The 22,275-nt window shown below is 38.5% G+C and overlaps 1 protein-coding gene across 7 annotated transcripts in view; it reads right to left on the bottom strand.

Moving 5' to 3' along the window:
* The window catches only part of NLGN1 (neuroligin 1), a 406,306-nt gene that overhangs the window by 303,815 nt on the left and 80,216 nt on the right, over positions 1 to 22,275 (bottom strand). For 4 of the 7 annotated variants that reach the window (XM_030028720.1, XM_030028721.1, XM_030028722.1 and 1 more), the window contains exon 2: positions 13,723 to 14,528. In XM_030028720.1, coding sequence (XP_029884580.1) covers positions 13,723 to 14,215 — 493 coding nt within the window. In that variant the 5' untranslated portion in view covers positions 14,216 to 14,528. Of the gene's footprint in view, positions 1 to 13,217; positions 13,278 to 13,722; positions 14,529 to 22,275 lie in introns of all 7 variants that reach the window. The other 3 variants (XM_030028718.1, XM_030028717.1, XM_030028719.1) reach the window with 1 other exon arrangement.

The raw sequence follows: 22,275 nt of genomic DNA, 5'->3' as shown, positions 1-22,275 counted from the left end.
AACGAATAGTAACTGCACTCAAAGAAATTTGAACCTGAAAAGTGCAGGGACAAAACCAGAAGCCACTATGTCTAGCACTGAATGTTTAATCAGGCAAAACATCATAAAAACAGAGCAAAAAGGGCAGTAAATTACTTGATTTTAGTGCAGAGAAGTCTTCAAAATTAGTTCTCTTTTAGAACAGAGACATAATGACTAGCTTCTGAATAGATATTGGCACAGCAGGGCACACAAAAGCCCTGATTAGCTGCTGTATGATGGAATATTTAGTTAATATTTGTTCTATTTTGGTGTTGATTTCTGACCTTTCCTCTTTGACTTTAATTGGTCAAAATCAAAACCTTTTTGAATTTATTTAATACCAGATAACTCTTTCTAAATTGCCAGAATGTCAGGTCACATGCTCCCAATAAAGATGGGGGAAAAGGCACTTCGGAGTTTTTTCGGTCACTTTTTCAACTTCAGCTAATTCTGAAGCAGTGAACAACAGTCGTAACAGTTGCAACATCACCTGCGATGCAACAGTTCTTGACCTAGTTTTAGGGAAAGAAAAAAGAACAAACCGTGACCTATGTTATGTCAAGCCTGACTTGGATGTCCTTCACTCTCATTGAAAGAAGAGCTGCAAACCTGCACTTCCATGCCAGTATTCGGAAAGAAAAGAATGTGATACAATCTTGCTCTAGATTTTAATATTGGACAAAACCATCAGAAGCTTCTTCATTAACTCCTAAGCCGGTGATAATCCTGCAGTTTTTTAACCTCTTTGCATTTACAGTTAATAATAGGGGAAAATATTTCACGGTATTTCAGAGCTCTAGCTGCTGTTGTAGTACTGTATGAGAGCCTGCTCACTGATTGATTTACGTCCACAACTCCTCTTCCAAGAGCTTCCTTCCCAAATTAAACATGCTAATGATTTTCTATGCAAAATTTAACAACCTAATAGGCTGAACAAGTCAAATGAAAATACACTAATTGTTGCCTTTGATGTATACTATTCCGCCAATTCTCTCATGAAAACAGTATATTAGCATTAGCTGGAGTACTTACTAAAATATATATTAATAAAGAAAAGCTCATATATATATACACGCACACACACACGTTAAGAAAAAACACTGCAGGCTGTAGAAAACACAACTTCAAGGCTTAGGACTGACCCGAATGGCTATTACACACTGGAAAACCATTTTCACAGGAGCCCTGAAAACAAACTACTAAAGAATGAACCACAAACCATCATCTGAATTAGCTAGCATTGGTTCATAACACTAGGTTTATGCAATAAAAGTAGTTCAAATAAGATTCCACAGTCAAAATAATAAATACAGAATGAGATGAGAGAGAATAAAAGGCTGGCGAGAGAGCAGAAGGCTTCCTGCCTAACCCCAGAGATCTGAAATAAGCTCGCCCAAGAAACTGCCCGATTGCTTTATAAAGTAAGATTTCCATATGCATGTATTTTTTCACCTAGAGTACAAGCAATAATGTCCTTTAGCCTATGACCAGCATCACAAAGAGATCTTCACTGTAGAAATTGGTTTATTCTGTCCTCCAGCCCAGTTCTGAGCATAAGGCTTGATGCCACTGCAGTCTTAGCACATGTAAATAAAATAGAGGCAAACAAACAATAAGAGAGTATAAATATTCTCTACAGAAATACAGTGACACAAGATTACTTTCTATTGCTTTGTCTTTAAGAGTTTGCTTATAATGATTTGATAATCTAATCTAATTGATCTCTCCAAGTACTTCTATGGCTCTAATCACTGTAGTATCTGATTAGTGGAACAGATCCATACTTTATCTCCAGATTTAATAACTAAATCTATACTTGAAATAGAGTCACACAAGTTCACCAGAGGGAGAGGGCCAGATGCTGCTTAGCCAGGGGAGGAGGGAGGGAACGGGAAAAGGCTACTGAGGTCCAGAATGACTGGAAAGGGACAGCTGGCTTTGTGTCAAATCATCCCTCTGCAACCAAGCTCTATTTAAACAGCACACTTCTGGGGTTACAGAAGTAAAACAGGAATTTGACATAACTAATGGGGGCAGAACCAAAAATGAGCTACCGTCTATGGCCCGCTCTCCTTCAAACTGTCTTCTTCACAAGCATAAAGTAAATGTAATTATTATTATCGCTTCTTTGTTCTCTTCCAGGCTAGCACTTCATCAGCCTGAAAATTATGACATTTCCTGAATGTGTTTCAATGGCTTCTTAACCTTTCTAGTTCCTGAGTGCCGGTACAATGTCATGCTACACTTAGAGATTTCAGCAGTGAAGAGGTTAACACCCCCAAATTGCTAATAATAACAACAGTATTCACTGAGCCAGATAATCACTCACACAGAGTTTCAATCCAAAGTCACTTAAAATTCAAAAGAAACCACTGTACTTCTTTAAGGAAGTGACAGCATTTAGAAGAATATTCATAATTCAAACAAGAGGCCAAAAGCCAGCTTACTGCTGAGTTTATCTATTTTTAATCGAGCGATATTAAGGGCTAGCTTTTGCTCTACCTTAGGTCAAACCTGCTTTGTGGCACGTCCTCTAACGCACGCCCAGGTGCTGGACAGAGAGGGGTGACAGCCAGACCGCTCGCACAGTGCAAATACCAAGTGTGGAAGGGATAGGGAGCATTTCTGGTGAATCACTTGTTTCTTCCTCTCTCATCTGACTGCTGCTCGTTTGTTGCGCCGATACTCGCCCAAAGTAGCTTGCAGTTGAGGATGTCAAAGCTCTGGGCAGGAAAACAGCAACTAATATATGTTAGCAAGCTCTGGAGAGAAGAATAGTTTCTGCCACTTAAAACTGCAGGGTGGAATTGTGCGCTGCCGCCTTCTTGGTCTTATTTTGCCTAGAGGGAAAGAGCCTTTTAATCCCATTTCTGTGCTTGGTCTGCACACTGCCTGGCAGCGTACACCTGCTTCACCGTGTGTGTCAGGAGCCTTCTTTGCTGTCAAATCCCCTTCCTGCCTCTTTCAGCTCATCTTCTGTCTCCCAGCTCACCTCCGCGAGCAAACGCCCCTCTCGTGCCTCACCACATTTTGGCAGCCATCTTTCAAAGACGTCGGGAAAAGAAACAAAATCAAGCCTGTCAAAAACACACGACTCTTTCACAGTTCAAGGGGCAATGTTCTCTTTCGCATGTGAACGACACAGAATATAACGCACACAGAAGGGGACGCGAGGGATTTCTGCTAACAGGCCCAGATTCAGGACCGGGGAGGAGGGACTTTTGCTGTGACCTCTTCAGCAATCATCCCTGTCTCTATAAAACTCAAGCACCCGTTTCCCACGATCTGGTATCATAACGTGCTTTTGGCCAGGTAATACCTTCAGTACTTGAACTGCAACTGCAACACTGCACGAATTGCCAGTTAATCAAGGGTTTCATGGCACTTTCAAGAAAAGACAATCGATACATCTTTTGTTTCTTCCTTTACGTGAGACTTCATCTATGGAGACTTCATATAAAAGAGACTGCAGCTGCTTCGGCACTTAAGTATAGCAATTATTTTTTGTTGCAAAAGTTACTGTTTCCAGCAAAAGTAATCCATTTGTCATTAACAAATGGCTCAGTTAATGACTGAAAAGTGTAGAAAACAAACTTAATTCTCTTTCCTGTTCCACATAGCACAGCTGTTAATTGATGCACACGGAGAGCTACTTCATCTGAGTTTAGCATCACAGAGAAACAGGGAAAGGACTAAGATTTTAAAATCCAGGTTTACAGCCTGATGATTTCTTCTGAGATTTCCCAAAATAAACCTGCCTCTACAACAGCCATATACAGCAATATTTCATGGATCCAAATTGCTATATAGATCATGGGGGCTACCATTAACAAAAGCAGTCTTGGAGCAGGTAGATGTGCAAAATCTTCTGTTTGGCTCATGTAAGTATCTTAGATCTGGCCTTCAGCAACTAAGTTCAAACTTTAAAAAAAGTCCAAATTCTTTTTGGCACTTTAAAATAAATATGAAAACGTATGAATCAATATCAATTTTGCAATCAAGACAAATCGTACTAGCTTTCCTTTGAGCTTTCAAATCTGTTTATGACCATATATGTATACACACATACACAGATAAATGCATGCTTCATACTCCCTTACCGCTGGGTCCATCTTATTAAAACTATTGCTTTGGGAATGAGGATTCTGAGAGACTAAATTCTCATCGGTTCAGCTAGATCCAGCTGGTGAATGGTATGTTCTGTTTGCCTGTTCACTACGTTAATACTAATATATTATAGACTGAAAAGCAGAGAGTAGTGTTGGCAGAAACTAAAAAAATACCTGCCAGGGCACTGGAAGGGAGCTTGACAACAACGGCGGTGCTCAGCTTCAGGTTAAAGGGCAGCAAGTCCTTAGAAAAGCACCGCAGCCGCATGAGCAAATTGGTTCTTGTATGGGCTGCCTCAGCAAGGAACCTAGACACGAGATGGTAGAAACAGGGAGCTCTTCTCCAGGCCACGGATGGATGGTCTTTCTTCATCTTGAGGCACGGTAGGACATTATTGCTACCTCCAGGATCTCCTGCTTCTTGCAGCTTTATTCCCATCCTTTTGTGGGACATCAAAATTCTGCATTAGAGCAGACCCTGCAAACCCTCCTTAATAAGGCTTGAGCAAAAACGAGCTGACGTGAATTACGTGAATTAAACAGGAGGTTTGTTCAGGTCTGCCTGAATGCATCCGAAGTAACTGGGAAAAATGTGCATGAGTCATTCCCCTAACAAAACTGGAAGCAAAGACTGGAGGAGGAGCCCCAGCTGGTAGGTGGGAGGTAAGCAAGAGAGATGGGAGGCCCCTCCAGCTGGTTTGTACATAGCTCCAGTCTGCCCAGAGCCTCAGCCCGACAGCGGGCTGCTGTCTTTAGAAGCAAAACCGAGGCGGATGTCACGGTAAGGGTGGCTGCATGGTTGCCAGTCATGCCATAGGTATGCTGTTATATACCCATCAGTTAAGAACATGCTATATTAGATGTAAAAAACGAGAATGATAAAATAAGCCTAAAAATTTTATATGCCTTACTGCCATTTTCAATGACTTTTAAAATTAACGGAAGGGAGAGAAGAGAGATCATCTGTACACTACAGAATGTTGACATGAAAGAGGACGAGAAATCTGTGATCCTGAGGTTTTGGTAGATTCTGGCATATATTATCCTTGCCTGTCATTCCCCACCCACTCTGGAGGGGAGAAAGGGAGACGCTCCACAGGGTTCCTCGGTATCCACGCTGCTTAGTTCAACTCCTTTTCTTGGAGCATCACATGGATCTGTGCTACAAGAGGAATTTTTTTTCTCCTTCCCCAACACCTGGAGTGGCACTATTTGGACATTCCAATATATAAGCAGTTCACTGAAACTCAGCACGTAATGAAAACGTCCTTATATTTAGTGGAGCTTTTTCATCATCTTGAACCAACTGTTGGATAGGTTTTTCCCTCTGTATAGAAGAAGGATGTCTAAGTACAGACTGTGCTTGCATGTAGATCCTATTTGCTCTGGGCTGAGCCTTCTAGAAAGATTCAGCAAGCTGTGCAATCTTCTTCTTACACAATGCACCTTTCCATTAAAAATCTGCAGACAGTTTTTAGGTGTAAGAATACAGAGAACAGAAAGTAAAGACAGAAAGGCAATAGAGACAAATCCTTTTCCATGAGCTCTGTGAAATCTTTTCTCAAAATAACTTTGGAGGGGTTTTACTGCCAGTTCATAATGTGGATGAATCACTTCTGATATTTCTGATAAAACAATATTCAAAACTTCAAAATCACTTCCAATTCATTTATGCCACTATTTAATTAGGGCTTCTGCAACATGTTACAAGGACGTCATTATCCCCTATAATTGTATAATAATTACAATTTTTAATGAAATAATTGCAAGTACACTAGATGTGTAGATGTAATTATGGTAATTACATAAATACCTGATTTTCAGCTAATAATTAAAGAAGGCCTTTACAAAAAGGGTGAAATTTAACAAATGGAAGCTTTCCAGAAAACAAATACAAATAATAAATGGCTCGCTCTCCTATAGATTTTGCCTTACTAGCTTATCTCTCTCTCTATATGCTATATATGTGATTTTCCACACATTATAAAATAGTATAAGGATAAAAAACATTATTTAAACAAATATCAAATCATGTTGAGCGACCTCAGTACTTCGCTTCTGCAGGGCCTGATCCAAGCCCACTGACATTAACGTAGCTCAGACCTAATAATCCTATGATAGCTCAGCATCTCACAAGACACTGAATTGTAAATTACCACTGAGAGAAGGAAGATGCGAACAGCGCCCACAAGAGCATGCAAACTGTATTCTGATTCCCCTGCAACATAAAGGGACAGATCCTGGACCACCATAAAATACTTGGGAAAAGGCCCACGTGCAGAGTCATCCCTGACAGCTGCTGCGGGACCACGAGCCTTCCTTCAGGGCACAGCAGTCCAGCACAGCTGCTGTTAAAGCTTACCAGTCATACTGGCTATGATCTTCTCCCAAAATGTGTCATCTTGGTCGAATCTACTGGCAATACCCCTGCTAACGCAGAAACCCCCTGGAAGATTTATTCTCCCTCCGTCTCCCTTGGTGGACAGACCTTTACAAGGCAATGGTATTTCAATGAAGGAACTTATGCCAGAACTTTATCAGCTGAAGAACCAGAAATTCTTCAGCCAGGTAATTTTCCTTCTCTTCAAACACGTTCCTAAGACTAAACTTACCATGCATTTACTGTACTATTAGTATGAACAGGAAAGGCAAAAGCCACCCTCAATAAAAAGCATATAGAAAACTACCAGGGCAGATGCTGATTACTGCTCTGATAGCATAAGGGGATATTAAAAGAATTCCCACAGCAGAGGAATTAGCAACGTGATTTATTGTTGCTGCTGAAGTGTTTCAAAACACTTTGGCAAAACTCTGGAAGGGAAAATCAGCTGCAGCACCTGCACTGTGCCATTTCCGTGTGTCTTGCATTTTCTGCATTCACTTAGAGCAGCCCTGAGGTGGCTCCGATTCTGGCCAGAGACCACTCTGGTCCCAGCAATGTGTTAGAATATAAGTGCAAACATGGCTTAAAGTCAGCTTTGTCCCACTTCCCTTAGCCTCGTATTGTTCAGTGCTGCCTCTTTTTAGGATAAATCTTCATTATTACAGGCATGAGAAAGTAAAATAACAGATATTAATATTAAAACAGAAGGAAATGGTCTGACTTCCCAAAAACAAATCTCATTTATGTTAAGCTAATTAAAGCAGTTGGGCTCTGAATGCACAGTATATTTAATAATCCTATACATATCAAAATAGAGAAGACATGTAAATTTGACAATATAAAGTAAGTAAAAATGAAGAGGGCTAAAGAATTGTAAGTGAGAAGAATTTGAAAAAAAAACAATGAAATTATACTGGAGCAATATTCAAGTTATAAGCAGATTATTAACATTATAATTGAGATGATCCTTAAGAACATCATGTAAGCATCATGTTTCAAGCTTCAAAAAATATGCAAAGAACACTAAAAATATTTGTATCCATGTGTATTATAAGGAAACAAAGAAATTAAGAGCATGAACACAGAGAAGAGAAAGGAATAGTAATACAATACAGGGAAAAAATGACCAAGAAAGCAAGCAGAAAATAATAGTTACCCAAAAGTCATATTAGTTACTCAAATACTCCTCCTGAAAATGTACAAATATACTTATGTAGCTTTTTTTTTTTTTTTTTAATATTTGTCCATTCTGGCTTTAAATGATAAAATAGAAACTAGCAGATTGAAAGGAAAACCATCTCACAGTTGTTTACTGAGTACAACTAGTCCAACCCGAGAAAGGCCAGGGGAAGAAGCACAAAGCAGTTTTATCCGACTTAGTATTATCAGGGTAACAGTACTATTTTAGAGCCTGTGTGTGGGAGGATGTAGAAAATGAAAAGCAAGCAGTAAAATAATGGACAAGGAATGGAATTGGATCAGAATTTAAGACCTGTTAGAGCTATAAGCAGTGTCAAGGTATATGAACAAAGCAATGACAGCACGACGACTGTGTGGTCAGCAAGAGCTCAGAGCCTGAACAACCAGACATTTACAGAGTTCTCTGACCAGCGTTGATGGCATTTAAGATGACTGGAGTCTTAAAATGCAGTCTGTGAAGTTTTCCATTGTCAAGCATTGGCTCACCCAGAAAGAGGACTGTAGAAAGTACATCAGAGTTTAAGCATTTTATTTTATTTCAAATATGACATAAACCTACTGCACGTCTTTGAAAAATGCAGCTAACTGACACTAACAGCTTTAGATTGTGAAAGGATGAAAAGGTCCGTACAAGACAATGTTTGCTTCATTATCTTCTTCCATGTATTACTAGTATAATAGGAAATGCTGCAGTGGTATCTGAGGAATGGAAAACAAGAATACAGTGCTTCAAAAAGGAACAGAAAAATAGAACAATCTTGGTGTCTCAATACATAGCACTGGAGTTCAGGATTATGGGCTACATTTGTGCCTGCTGATACTGCAGGGACGAAATCCGGCCTCACGAGGCCAGAATGAGGATGAAGGCTCTTCAGCCAAGAGCCAGAAAAGGTGAATGGGGGCAAAACTTCAAATGTGTGCAGGCAACTACTGACACAAATATACTACAGGCAAATAATTCATTATGAATTTTCAAAGTGGCCTAATGAAGATATACACCCTTTGTAACGCTTGATGTACACCAAAATATGCACTAAGGTAGCTCTGTGGGCTTTGACGCACCTCTCACTCACCATAAGCCCTGGTAATGGTCTGCAAATGCATGTTCTTAGCCTACTGGCAATGCAACATATTTTGACATAGCTCAGTCTGCAGTGATGGAGGCTCACACCTTACATTTCATACTTTTCATTTATATGGCCATGGAGATAGAATATTTCAATCATTTTTTGACAACATACCATCTACAAGTCCATTACTTTGATATTATTTTCTACTTAACATATTTAGAAAAAAAGAATCTGATACTCGATTGACAAACTGATATTTGATCAGTGGAAATACACATTTTAGCAGGTCTCAGCTTGTCCTTTTCTGGTTGATTTCAGAGCTGAAACAGGTATACAGAAAGAATTTAATTTAATGAAGTCCATGGGAACTGCACATGTTGCATTAATTCCTCTTTTCCAAAATGTGATAAAGACACAGTTCTAGGATAGCTAAATGGAGTCTTGGAGCAAACACCCAAGAGAAACACAAGGTAACAGGCTAAACTGTACTCTTTTCATTTCTGCTTAGATTTGTAAAAAATATTTCATATTGCTAAGCTTAAAATCCTTAAAATTATCAGTGCCATTTACAAATCACAACTGTTGTAACAGATTCTCTATTGAAAACAATGAATGATCAAACCAGGATCAGATTACAGCACTGTGATTTGTGTTTCATTTCCAAGAATGTATTTGTATGTATGTATATATGTTCCTATGTGACCACAGTAACCACAGCCATAACCCAGAAAGTATGGTGTTGGGAGCCTTGCTCTGAAAATCAAGTAGCCCATTAGGAGGCATAAATATTAATAGAGCTGTCTAATCCTACACTATCAAATCAGGTAGTTCAGATCATGATTCTTTGCATTTAAAATTTATTCACTGCACCGACTAGAATAAGAAACAGAATCCACGTGTGAAGAAGTCACTGATACTGGGCGGTGTCTTAGCCACTGATAATTCCTAAACGTTAAAGTAAAGATCAAGTGATTTCTTTCCTTATTCTATTCCCAATTCTCCTACAAATACTAATGTATCCAAAACTGCACTTGCCTAGTTCCATGACATTGAGCATACGTCGTATTCTCTACAAAAACTACACCTTCACATTTCCACATCCAGCTGTCTTCAGACAATATGAAGGCTTTAGTACAGGTTCATAAGAAAGAGCATACTACCATCCCAAGTGCAGAACACACAATACCTGGTCGTATTTTAGTGGTCGTATTAGTGATCACGTTAAAATTTTCTTTACGTAGTTGTCATTAAAGTAGGAAATTCATTGTGCTAACTGTTGCAATGCAAAGAAATTAATATAGAGTATTAAAAAAACAGAGGCATGCAGCTAAAGCAGGACGTACAGTCCTCCTAAGAGATGATAAGTCACCCTGCTGTTCTGGATCACAAGTAAAATATTTGTGCTTTGACTATAAAGTAAAATAGACATCTGAAATACCAAACAGAGTGCAAAACCACTCAGGTATTCCCTAGAAATGATGCAAAAGTTTCTCAGGAAATTCAGGAAATACCCTGCAATCAACAATATAATTAATATCAGTCAGTAAAATGGTGTTACCTACAATATAACCTAGGTTCTATTAAAATTTAGAATTACAGAGTCTAGCCTCTAAAAAACCCCACAAAATTAATTAGATGCCTTTGCACAGATTTCCTAAAACCAGCGCTAGCAAACAGAGAGGTTTCTGCTTGTATGCATGCCCATCACAGCATTAGTAACCTCTGACCTTCACGTACCTGAAGCAAAAGGCACGAAAACAGATGATGTTTCTTTATCTAGTGAATCAGCAAATTGAAGATGAAGTATACTGAAATACAGGCATCTATACTGAGCAAAAAGCATGCTATATTGTCTCATTCCTTTTCACCCAACTCCAGCCTCCCATGTTGTACTGTCTGCAGTGTGCATATCCAAATCCCACCAACAGGTGGTAATGGTTATAATACTCGTTACGATCTCTAGCATGACTCATGGATAGAATTTCTTTCATTTCTCATCAGATTACTCCCTGTTCTTCAAATTCTTGAATCTTCTCATGTCCCTCAGCTGACAATTAAGTATAAATACTAATTTAATTACCTAATTCAATCTAATTCATGTAATAAGAAAGAATCAAACAATATATACGATAGCATACGGTTGTTGGCTCAGTCACTTCGAATTTAGATATCCTTTATTAATTAAAAAGATAGTGTAAAAGCCTGCCTCTTATTTTCATATTTTCTCTTTCCAGTAATTTTCATCACTAAATGTAATGAAATGACTGCAACCTAAAAATCCAGCAAAAGAGAGAATATTGGGCCTTTGTTCTTTCTCATACAAAACCAATGCTATTTCCAAGCTGCTGTGATTCTATTGCAACTTTGTTCTACAACATGATTCCTTTTACTACTAGGTACTGGGGGGCAACCCAAGCCAAGGACAATCTTCGGTCATATACAGCTGAGTAGAGCATGAGTTACTCGGAGAACAGAGATTACTACAGCTATGCTAACTGTCTAGGCTGAAGGTATTCAGGAGCTCTCTGCATTTGTCAACAGGAAAAGGTAAGCTTCTGCTGCTTTTGATTGTGCTGTGTGTGCAACTAATTTAACTAGAAAGGTACGTGCTGAATTTTAAGTAACTCTCTCTTTATTCTCCTCCAGGCTCACAGGACAATAAACATGACTTTCTCATCTACTGGGCTTTCCCTCCCTTTATTTTTGCTATTTTTCTGAATTTTTTTTTTTTTAATATTCTCTCATAGGAAAAGATGCTTTCTGAGAACAATGATGGAGATCTGCATCTTCATGACTTTGTGAATCAGTGTCTGGGTGATAGGAAGTGAAAGTTGCTCAGCTAATTACACACGCTTGATGAACTGCGTAATAACTGCTGCAGCACTGCACATTAATTGAATGCATATAAATGACAGCAGTTATTCTAACTTGAATGATGTGTGAAGAAGTGACGTTGCTCACAGTACCCTGCTTATCTTTGCTTCCAACTTTGGGAATCCAGCTTAAACAACTGTACTTTTTACAGCACTGAGCAAAAATTCCCCAATAGAGAAAATATTACCTCAAAAGTTGCCTCAAAGCCCAACACTTTAAAAACAAGTTTTCAGCCTTAAGTCCCTGAAAGTGGATTTAGACATCTAAAAAAGCATACGTTGAGCAACTACAATTAACAATTAATAATTAACAACTAGCTACACCTAACAGTCAGTACGAGCTGTAAGAGCAAAAACCTTGGAAAATAAGGCCACCTTCATTTAGATGCCTAGTCATTGCCTTAAAAACCTAATACAGAGTTTACAGAGTTGAACTTTGCCCAACTCTAAACAATGTCCTGCCGTGACACTTTCCTAAAATGTAGTTGTTCTGGAATAACAGGGACCCATAGCAACTGATATAAAAAGTATGGATTACAGCTAACAGGCAACTGTGTATGTCCACACTACTCTTTGTTTACCCTAAAAAGTATTCTAGATTCAAATGTGGTCCAGCTATTAAATAACACTTCATTTTAAAGAAAACAGTAAAGAAAAATAATTTGACGTAAAAAAAATGTGTAAAGTAGTACAAAATTAGTACTTTAAACTAGTACCAAATACCTGCTTTAAATCAGTACCAAAATATACCTTCTCTATCGCATATCAATTGCATTGGGAACTTGCAAATGTTCACAAAGAAATCTGCAAATTCTCCCGTACTATCTAACACGAGAAGGGTAGAAGCCAAGTTTCCAAAGCTTCCAAAAGCAGCCTAGTTTCCAAAGTGCCATGTCACAATATTTTAACATTTCCCTACACCCCTATTAAGAGATCTTCGGCTTTACAGAGAGAGCTGTAATCACATAATAAAGGAAATCACCGCTCACTTTTAGAAGCGTGTAAACGGAAAAAAAAGTGTTTCACATCTACGTTTCAGGAAAGTTAACACCGTTCCAAGAAAATAGGGTGTATCACATAGAAAGACAATGCAGATTTTCAGCTCTGCTTTGCTACAACACTTCGTAGTCATTATGCTATACGACTGAACACAGAGCTGTGGAGCCGTACCAGCGACTTCAACGGCAATAGTACCAGGCCCCAGGCATATGAGCTACCTCCTGTGCATGCATATACAACATACTGTATCTACGTACGAGTGACAGACACTCCTCTACACCACGAGGCCAAGACAGAGAAGCTGCCAATAAGGTCAGCGTGAGCTAGTGCAAGAGAGATGATCACGTGCAACTGAGTTCAAGCTTTACAAATGTTATCTTCTCATCTGCTTTACATGGTCCTCTCTTTAAATACCTTTCTGGCTTCGTTAGGACAAGACAGTCCCTAACGGTTCACTTCAGAGCATCATCAAATCAACCTCTTTCAGCTGTATTAGCCATTCTTCCTTTGCAAGGTTTCGATCTTTCCCCCGTATTTTTTTTTTTGTCCACTTTATACATACCTCCTTTTCTACAAATTTTCTTGCTGGGTTTTCTGGCACATTCCTTGGATATTCTTTTGACTGAAAAATGAATAGAAGACTAGAAAATAACATGGAGCTCCATCACAGACAGTAGGAGCATGCAACACCACTATCTAACTTAAATATGACCTGCTTTATTAGGTGCGGAAGATTCTCAACTTGTTGTGCCTGCACATGCAATGGATAAGATGTTGATGCATCTTCCCAGAAGTCAGTGGGTGGCAATGAGAATTAGGTACCAACTTTGACCTAAAAATACACGTGCTGTGGAAGAAAAAAAATGAGCGTAGACAGAAAGAAAACCAAAACCAAAACCAAAGAACAAGGACAGATGCATACACAGAAAAGCAGCATGCATACATGTAATATGCTGGCATGCAAACAAAGAAAGCCATGCGTGCTACCAGTACACGTGAATTAATATTGTTAGAACGTAGAACAGGAAAATAAAAAGATCTCCCTGTTTCGCCTGCTATTAACTCACCATCCTCGGTTGGGACATAGATATTTAAATAGAGGCAGTCTTCATTCTGATCTTGTACATAGGTGGAAACTACATCCAAGTTATTAGTAAACCACACGGGAAGCATGACTTCAGGCAACCTGCCTTCTATAATGTTCTGGGGGCACACTGGAGCAAACTGAGTGGTATTTTTGATATCTGCCCAGGGAGACGGAGGCTCAGGAGGTTGAAAGCGGCGCTCCCCTGTTGGAGGGGCAGCATACGGAACCCCAAGAAACTGAATAACGGGCCCCAAAATTTCATTATTAAGTTCCTTCTTAATCCCTCTTATCTTGCCAAAGTTGGTGGTCACCACTGGGTTGGTATCATCCAATTTTTGGGAGGACACAGCTGCAGCGTGAAGCAAAAATCCAAGTATACAAAAAGCAAAAGTGGCATTCAATCCCATGTGTAACAGGCGGACTACCATCGCTCTCCATACACAGTTCAGCCACATGGATCTTGGAAAGGCCATGGTCCCACATTAGTTGTGTAACTACAGTGAAGCAATCTGATTTGTATCCACTGGTGTAAAAACAGGGCAGCCGAAGGAAACAGATCAAGTTTCCTAAATACGTGCCTGTCAGAAAAATCTCAAAAGGCTTTTCATGCGGTAAGTATCTTCCATTGATTTCACACTTATTGAAGCTGCATCTTCACTCAGCACTATTTATCAGACTATATCCTATTGACAATTCTGTTTTCCATAGCAGCAATATGAAGAGAGCAGCCATTTACTGCAGAATCCCCTCTTATAAATCAAATCCAGTTAGCCGCAGGTCTATATCCTGGAGAAAATGAAAATAAATCATTAGTATGAAAGAGCTAATATGAGCAGAGTGATAACTAGATGTTTCACAAGTTATTTACATACATTAATAGTTGCTAGAGTCATGTAAGTAAAACTGCAGTAGTTTATGGGTCCATGAAATGGCGGGTGAAACACTGATTACTGGATTATCTATAATGTCACCTATCGAATTTATAGAGGTTTTTCAGAAGAAACAGGACTCTCAGAAAATACATCTTTAAAATTCACCTTTTTAAGAATAAGCAATTTGCTGCCAGGCTACATTACGTAAGTGTTTATGTTGATATTTTATTTAACTTAATCAGCTCATAATCAATTTTCACCTTGTTTGCACAAGTTGATTTATCAAAACAAAAGTAATTATTTCGTAAAGCAGAAGATAGTGAAATTAAGATAGGCAGGCATACTGAAGACTCAAATGCATTTTATTTCATTAAAAGCAGATTATATTACATACAAACTTTTTTTGCTCATTTTAAAGTACAGCTTCTGATTAAAACATTGAGGCAACTGGAATATATTTGTAAGGGTAACATGAATGACTGTGCTTATTCACAATAACCTGAATTACCATGCTTTATATGGTTTTCTTACTCCACAAGTTTCTGACTGCTAATGAAAAACACCTACAGAGTGAAAAGTTCACATCGACGAAGGACCGAAATCCGCTCTCACTGAAGTGAATGGCAAACTCTGAATTTGCACAGAAGTATAACTGGACCTCAGTGGTTTTTTTCAAAACTGATTTGGAAAAGGATATGAACAGACAGTTTAGGGATGGAGCTGTATATCACGATTTTTACTTCAGGCCAATCCTGCATTCCTTCTAAACTACTGGCTTTAGTGAAAACTGAAATGCATGATGAATGCACTCAAACCCTACCATCCTTAATTCATAACATAAACAATAAATGTTCCCATAGGACAGTAGAAATCTGACAGTAGAATGCTGACTGAACAATATCCTAGAAAAATAATCAGTTAGGATCAGAGACTGTATAATCGCAAATTCCAGATCCTATTTTCAACTACTTCAGCTCAGAGGTTGTCACACAAGGCTATGTTCCAGCACTTCAGAAAATAGCTCAGTGCGTATCATCATATCTTCCATATTCATGTTAAACATATTTCCAACACAACTTACAATATCCTATTAAGATGCAGTGTTATACACAACATAGCGGCGTAATCTTACACTCCCTATTAAGCAGTGTGTAATGCACAAGAAATGTGTTTTGCTTTGTATAGGAAACATTTTAAACCACCTGCTTTTGAAACAGCATTGGCAGCTTTAATGAGAATTGTTTTTTTATCATGCCTATACACATTGTAGAGAGAATTCAAAAGAACGGCTTGTCTAATAGTCAGACTACCCTGCAGTTTGGGTTATTAAAAAGGAGATTGTAAAAGCTATATAGGACAGCAGGAGATTTGGTTCATGTCTAGTGTTCCTTTAGCTCTGAACAATCTATCTCAGGAGGCAATAAGGAGATAGATGAAGCTTTTCCGCAATTTTCTCTCTCCCTTTCTTTCTCTGCTAATTCTAACACCTTCACTGTGAAACTGCATTAACAAACAGGCTTATATCCTTCATTCTCCAGCCTCAAATTCTCAGCATTTGCTGGAAACGCACCAATTTAGCTGCAGAAAATAATTCCCCAAACTTGACGTACGTGTTTGCATTTAGTTTAATAAACTTACACAAAATGGCATGCAGACAATTGCCTCTTGGAAGACTGTTGCTTTGTTGCATTTCAAATTTTGAAGGCCGTAGGATATTACTGGATAAATAGTAAAGACAGAGTACGTAGACAGGTGCCAGAGCAGAAGGCACCTAGTACAACTTTGCTCTCCTGAGGTGATGTACAGTAGGTCACGGAAAGATGGAAGCTTATTCCTTAGTGGTATTCAAAAACCGCCACAAATTTAAACCTTTTCCACTAGGTCTTAAAATCCACGTTTGGTTTCCGGTCTGTTGTGGTTTTTTTTCCTGTCAGGAGTGGAAAAATGCACTCTCATTTCTTTCTCAAACTCAAACTTGTAAATAGCAGGAACTTAATCTCGGTAGCCCTCCTGCTAATTTACATGGTCTGGGGAAGTTCTAAGGGCAAACCAAATTCAACGTAGCTGCGCCAAACCATAGCATCCTCCTTCTTTTCAAGCTGCTAAGTTGGTTCAATGTGGAAAACTACCCAGACGCTACTGATAATTCATTTAGCACTTCCACTTTAAAAGTCTTAGACCTGTTTTCAGATCTAAGACAACTTTTTAAGACACTTTTGATACCTAAAATGGTAAATTCAATGTAAATGTAAATTCAAAGCAAATCCGAGAGCTGGGCTATAGTTTTACACTTGTCCATCAGCTGTTTTGCCACTGCTGTGATCTAAAGTTCTGGTTTGCCTCCCATGGACAAGGTTTTACTCTAAGACAGAGACAGGAGGCTAAAAAGGTAAGAATAGAACTCAGTGCTGTGTTTGGCTATACTTAATAAGTTAACTGTTGGGTAGGAGCTATCTTCAGTGAATAGATTTACGGGCTATACAGGGCAGTAAACTGTAAAGCACTTGCCAAATCGGAACCAACAGATTTTCATTGTGTTTCTAACTTGAATTTTGGATTTGCTTTTTTTTCCACCACAAGCCTTTCTTTTTAAATGGCTAACAGTTTACTTTTGAGACTGAGAGGTCAAACATTCAAGCCTGTCATTGGCTGCCCTGAAGCTGTAACATTAAAAACACAAACTCATGCAAATAAAGAGATTACTCAAATCCTTTGAGACTCTTATGCCAAAATTTTATTTCCAGCACTAGGTGGAAAGGCAAGCAGGGAAGCCGGCCTGGAGCATATTTTTTACTTGTTGAGAGTCAATGTTGGACCAAATTTTCCTTAGTCCTCCAGCAGGTGATCTACATAGGACCTTCCCTTGGTATCTGGACTTGACTAAGCAGGAATCAGTGGAAACAAAGAGAAGCAATAAACAGGAGCAGGAATGATCAGGGAGATGGGCAGGAGAATAAACTAAAGAGTAATAATGATCAATTTGGGGCAAGCTTCAGCATCAAAATATTGTGGATCTGAGGAGGAGGAGAAACATTTTCAGATTTTATTACTGTCTAGATGTGAGGATCACAGTTGTTCCCTATGGTAACACAAATGAATTCTCCTGTAAAAGGTATTTGATAAAGTCTTTCATGGTCTTTGGAACAGTCTATACTATGTAGAGATTTTTTCTATCATCTATTATTTTATTATCTTCCTTTCTGAATTTAAATTACTTTATAGCTCAGATTCTGAAATACTTTAGAGAGGCATTTAGTATGCCAAGGAGCGAACAACCCAAGATAACTTCAGTGCATCTTTGCATTTCCAATGACATAGGGCATCCCACAACAGGTCACATCTGCTGCAAACTGCAGCAGCTAAACTCCTCTTTGTTGCTCGTGCACAGAGCTTCAAATCTTAAGGGATGTCTTGAACTGCACCACCTGTCAATAGCTCCAATGGATTAATAAAACCTTTGGTGGCACCCAAGGCTTCCGGCCATATGCCAGCTTCAGCACATGTAAAGGCATTGTTATGGTATCTTTACACCACCAGCTGTTTTCTTTTTAGCTGAAGATGTACTCTGTGATTTGATATTCATGCTTAAAAATTCCCTTCCACCTCAATTTTGCGAGTAAATCCCAATTGCACAAATACTCATAGAAAGCGATTGTAAGAGTTTTGAACACCACACAATGCCAGTTCATTTCAAAACACAAATGCTATTTTGCAGAACCAACTACATTTGCATCCATTTTTACTTACAACAGTCTCTACTTAGAACTAAGAGCCCAAAGATGTTTCACGTCTCTAAAAAAAAAAATCTGTGTTCTAAAATACGCTACGATGCCAAACAGGAACGTGGCCAGTGGAACAGAAGCCATTAAAGGAAAGACTCTGACCCAGGGTGAACGCTGGGTCGGTGTGACACACCAATTGTAAACATGATCAGACAAATCCTCAAGAGACACATCACAGAATTTCCCATCTCCTCTTTCACGTTTCAAGTTAGCAAAGGGAAGCGTTGTGTCAAATACGGCATATTTTCTCTATATAGAGTAGTAAAGATTTTGAAACAGACCCTGCTCTTGGGTATTTCCATAAATACTTGGTGAAGGGATTTACATGTATTTAGTTCAAGAAATTAACTACGTGCATTTTAGAAAAACAGGTGTATGAAGTGATAATGGAGGAAACCGCAACCCTGAATACATACACCTAAGAAGGGTACAGCTCTGGTTGGGTTTGGTCAGCTCCCACGTGCCAGCACCCCTTCCACCTGAGAGCAGCTACAGGTCTGGAAGCTCCAGAAAGCAGCTACAAATCCAGCCCTATTGAGATGCACCACCTTGCCGAGATCGCCAACACAGGTACGAATAAGACATTATTCTGATGGGGTCACAGTCCCACCCCACATTAGTATGAGATTACAAGTGTTATGCTACACGTGTCCGCAAACAACTCAGTGGTAAGGACTTCCAGATGCTACAAGCTGTGTAAATAATCACTCCCAGATCAGAGAGACTGATTCCTCAGTGCCATTCTCACATTTACCTCTATTATTACCTGGTCTAGTGAAAGGTGTCCCTGCCCGTGGCTGGGGAGTTGGAACTAGACGAGCTTTAAGATCCCTTCCAACCCAAACCATTCTAGGATTCTATGATTTAACGTTATGTTTTGTACACAAAACCTTACAACCAAATTAGAAAAAATACAATATTTAAAAAGAGTATTCACGCAGTGCACCACGAATTAGCGAAAAGTTGAATTGAACCGAGTAGATGTTATCAGACTCATTTAAATTGTCATGCATTTTTCAGCTTCGATATATTTTTGTTCTTCCCCATTAGTGGGAATATTCACTAATAGTAACTCATTATTAATTAGTATTTTCATGATCAAAAGATCCCTTTAAATAATTTCTGCAACTTAGTTTGCCAAAATAGGAAGACTTCTGATCATAATTTTCTGTTAAGCTGTTTTTGAATTAGACAAATTAAACCTATAAGAAGAAGAGGGTCACTTAAGTCTTATTATCTTCCATTTACTTGTATCAATAAATCATTTTCTTAAAATAGTTCTACTTCTTAGCTGAAGTAATTGTTTATATTACCAGAAGTTGGCTACAATTTTTTAATGTGGACTATAGCTGTCTGACATTTTGCACAGTAAGTAGGTAACAAAATGGTGATTTTACCCATAACAGAAAGAATGGGTAACTCTGTCACTTATGTGTAAAGTTTTAGACAGCTAAGTAATACAGATTTAAATTAAAAATGGCAGATGCACTGGCTTGGAATATAATGGGCACTGAAGTGAACCTTTATTCCTTTTAGCAGCTTACGGTTAACTCTTAAATGGACCACACATTATACTCACTTTTGAGTACTGTAACTATTCAGCTAAATGAACAAATGGCTATTCTGTTGATGGCAGTAGTGTGCTTCAGGACATGAAGATTTTTTGACCTACTGTAGAAATTCAGCTGAACTCATGTTAATCAGAGGTCATAGTGGAGAATAAAATATCCCAGATGTTTCTCATTTAAGATCTTCAGTATTGAAATCTGCATATTGTGTATCATAATGTCAAGTGGATTAAACTTGCTTTGATTAACGCTTTATAAAACATTCACATGCTTCCCATCTGATCACTCTAACAGAGTATACCAGAAACCACCCAGATGCCCCTGAAACTAAGCGTTCTTTTATTGTCTCTTGCAGGTGAAAAATTAAGCTATAGAATTAGTAACAAAGTTCATTACCCGATATATATTTGTGGCTAACCCTTGGTTCACTGGGATTAATCATATGAGAAAAGTAAATTGGATTTTCTTTGCTACCTTTAATACAATTATAATATCAACAATAATTCTATCTTTAATGCTAGTAGTTCATCACCTAAGGCAAGCTTTCATATCAGATTCATAAGAAAGATACCACTTTTTTATTTTCCTATTTTGGGGGACATTATGAATTCAAGATTAAAAAAAAGCTAAAATACAGTTATTACTATTTCTTGAGAGAGAGCTCTGAAAACAAAGATGCTTGCATGAACTCAGATTTGTCTATGAATTGCTTTTCCACCTGGATACCGTACAACAACGGTTCCAAAGCATACAAAACCCCTGTTGTAGAGTTAGATCAATAACTAGCTCTTCAGTAAGATGAATTTTTTTTAAAAAAAACACAAAACAAAACACAAACTTCCTTGTGGCACAAAAAAAGAGCAAATGCTTTTCTTACTTGATCAGATTCTGGTCTCAATTCCATCAGGGTAATTGGGATCAAATTCCAGCTCATCATAAAATCCACAGAGGCATAAATATAATTCGTTAATCACAAACCCGACATCTCTAACTCAACTTCGAAAGTGCTCTTGAATGGTGTTACCATGCTTTCCAGAACTGTAGAGTGCACACTACATTTCGAGTGCAATATTGGCATTATAGGGATCTATCAACTTGAGAGTCCATTTCCTGTGATGCAGCATTCTGTACATCTGTGACTTTACTTGTATTTGTTCCAAAATGAATTTCATGCTTAACTTGTTTTTCTTAATTAAACTTCCTTTAGCAGTTTCTAATGTGTGCATTATTAAAACTCATTAGTCCCATTCATGCCTGCCTGTCATTTTTGGCTTCACATTCATGTATCGAGGAGCTCTGTTGCTTTATATAGGAAGCAAATTAAATAATAAATATGAGAACTTGAACGTTTTATGAGTGTCAGTATGAGAAAGTGGCTGCAAGGCCCATAAGGTTTCACACAAAAAAAGCATCACAGCTAAAGCTAACATGCTGACACATCTCTGATCTATAAAGTCTGCAGTAATGGTAGCAGTAAAGTGTTGTGCCATAGACGGGGAATTTTTCTCTCACATGAAATAGAAATAGGATATAGCACAGACTATATTTACTGTTGTAAAAAAATTTCAAATAAAATTTCCCAAAAGCTTAGAATATAACGCCATTAAATGTCTACAAAGATTTACTCTTTCCATCTGACTTCATGTGCAGCTCCTATTATTCAGCTCCTTGTCCTGTTTTCATTTTCTACCACTATCTGTGAGAAAGATACTTATTTAAGTTACAGCAACTAGTCTCGGGTCTCCCTGTGGTCATGTCCCGGTCATGCTGACCACGACTCCAGCGACAGAAGTGTTTCCTAAGCCAGCAGTGGGGTCTCGTGGCAACTATTTCAGGGCCCAAGTCTCCACAGAAACAACCCATCTTTGAGAAACCAGCTGAAGAAGCAAAAGCTCCATCCCACAATGCCTGTTTTACACAGGTTTGAGGATGTCAAAATATTCAGTATACCTATGTAGTAAGGTTTCTTCTAAATAAGTTGCCCTTTTCCCCTCATGAATATTTCTAACGCTATGTGCCTACATCACACTTTACTGCTTTCAAGTACTTTTTTGGAAACAGGGTTGGGAAAGCAGAAGTTGAAGAATGATTTTAAGTTTGGGTATTGAACTTAAAAGCTTCAGACAAGATGGAATTAAAGAAAAGTATAAAATACAACAGAAACGTTTTCCCCTCATTAAATTCCCAGAACCAGTTCAACAAGTGGGCTAACGGCATCTCTAGGCAGGATGTGATTGAGGAAATTTAGAAAACATATTTTTAAATTGCCACTTAAGTTCTCTGCTTGGTTAAAGGAGTATGAGTCACTTGA

Source organism: Aquila chrysaetos, chromosome 10 (genome assembly GCF_900496995.4).
Source record: "Aquila chrysaetos chrysaetos chromosome 10, bAquChr1.4, whole genome shotgun sequence".
Taxonomy (NCBI): Eukaryota; Metazoa; Chordata; class Aves; order Accipitriformes; family Accipitridae; genus Aquila; species Aquila chrysaetos.
The sequence above is the reverse complement of the archived record's forward strand: the minus strand, read 5'-3'. Positions and strand labels throughout refer to the sequence as shown.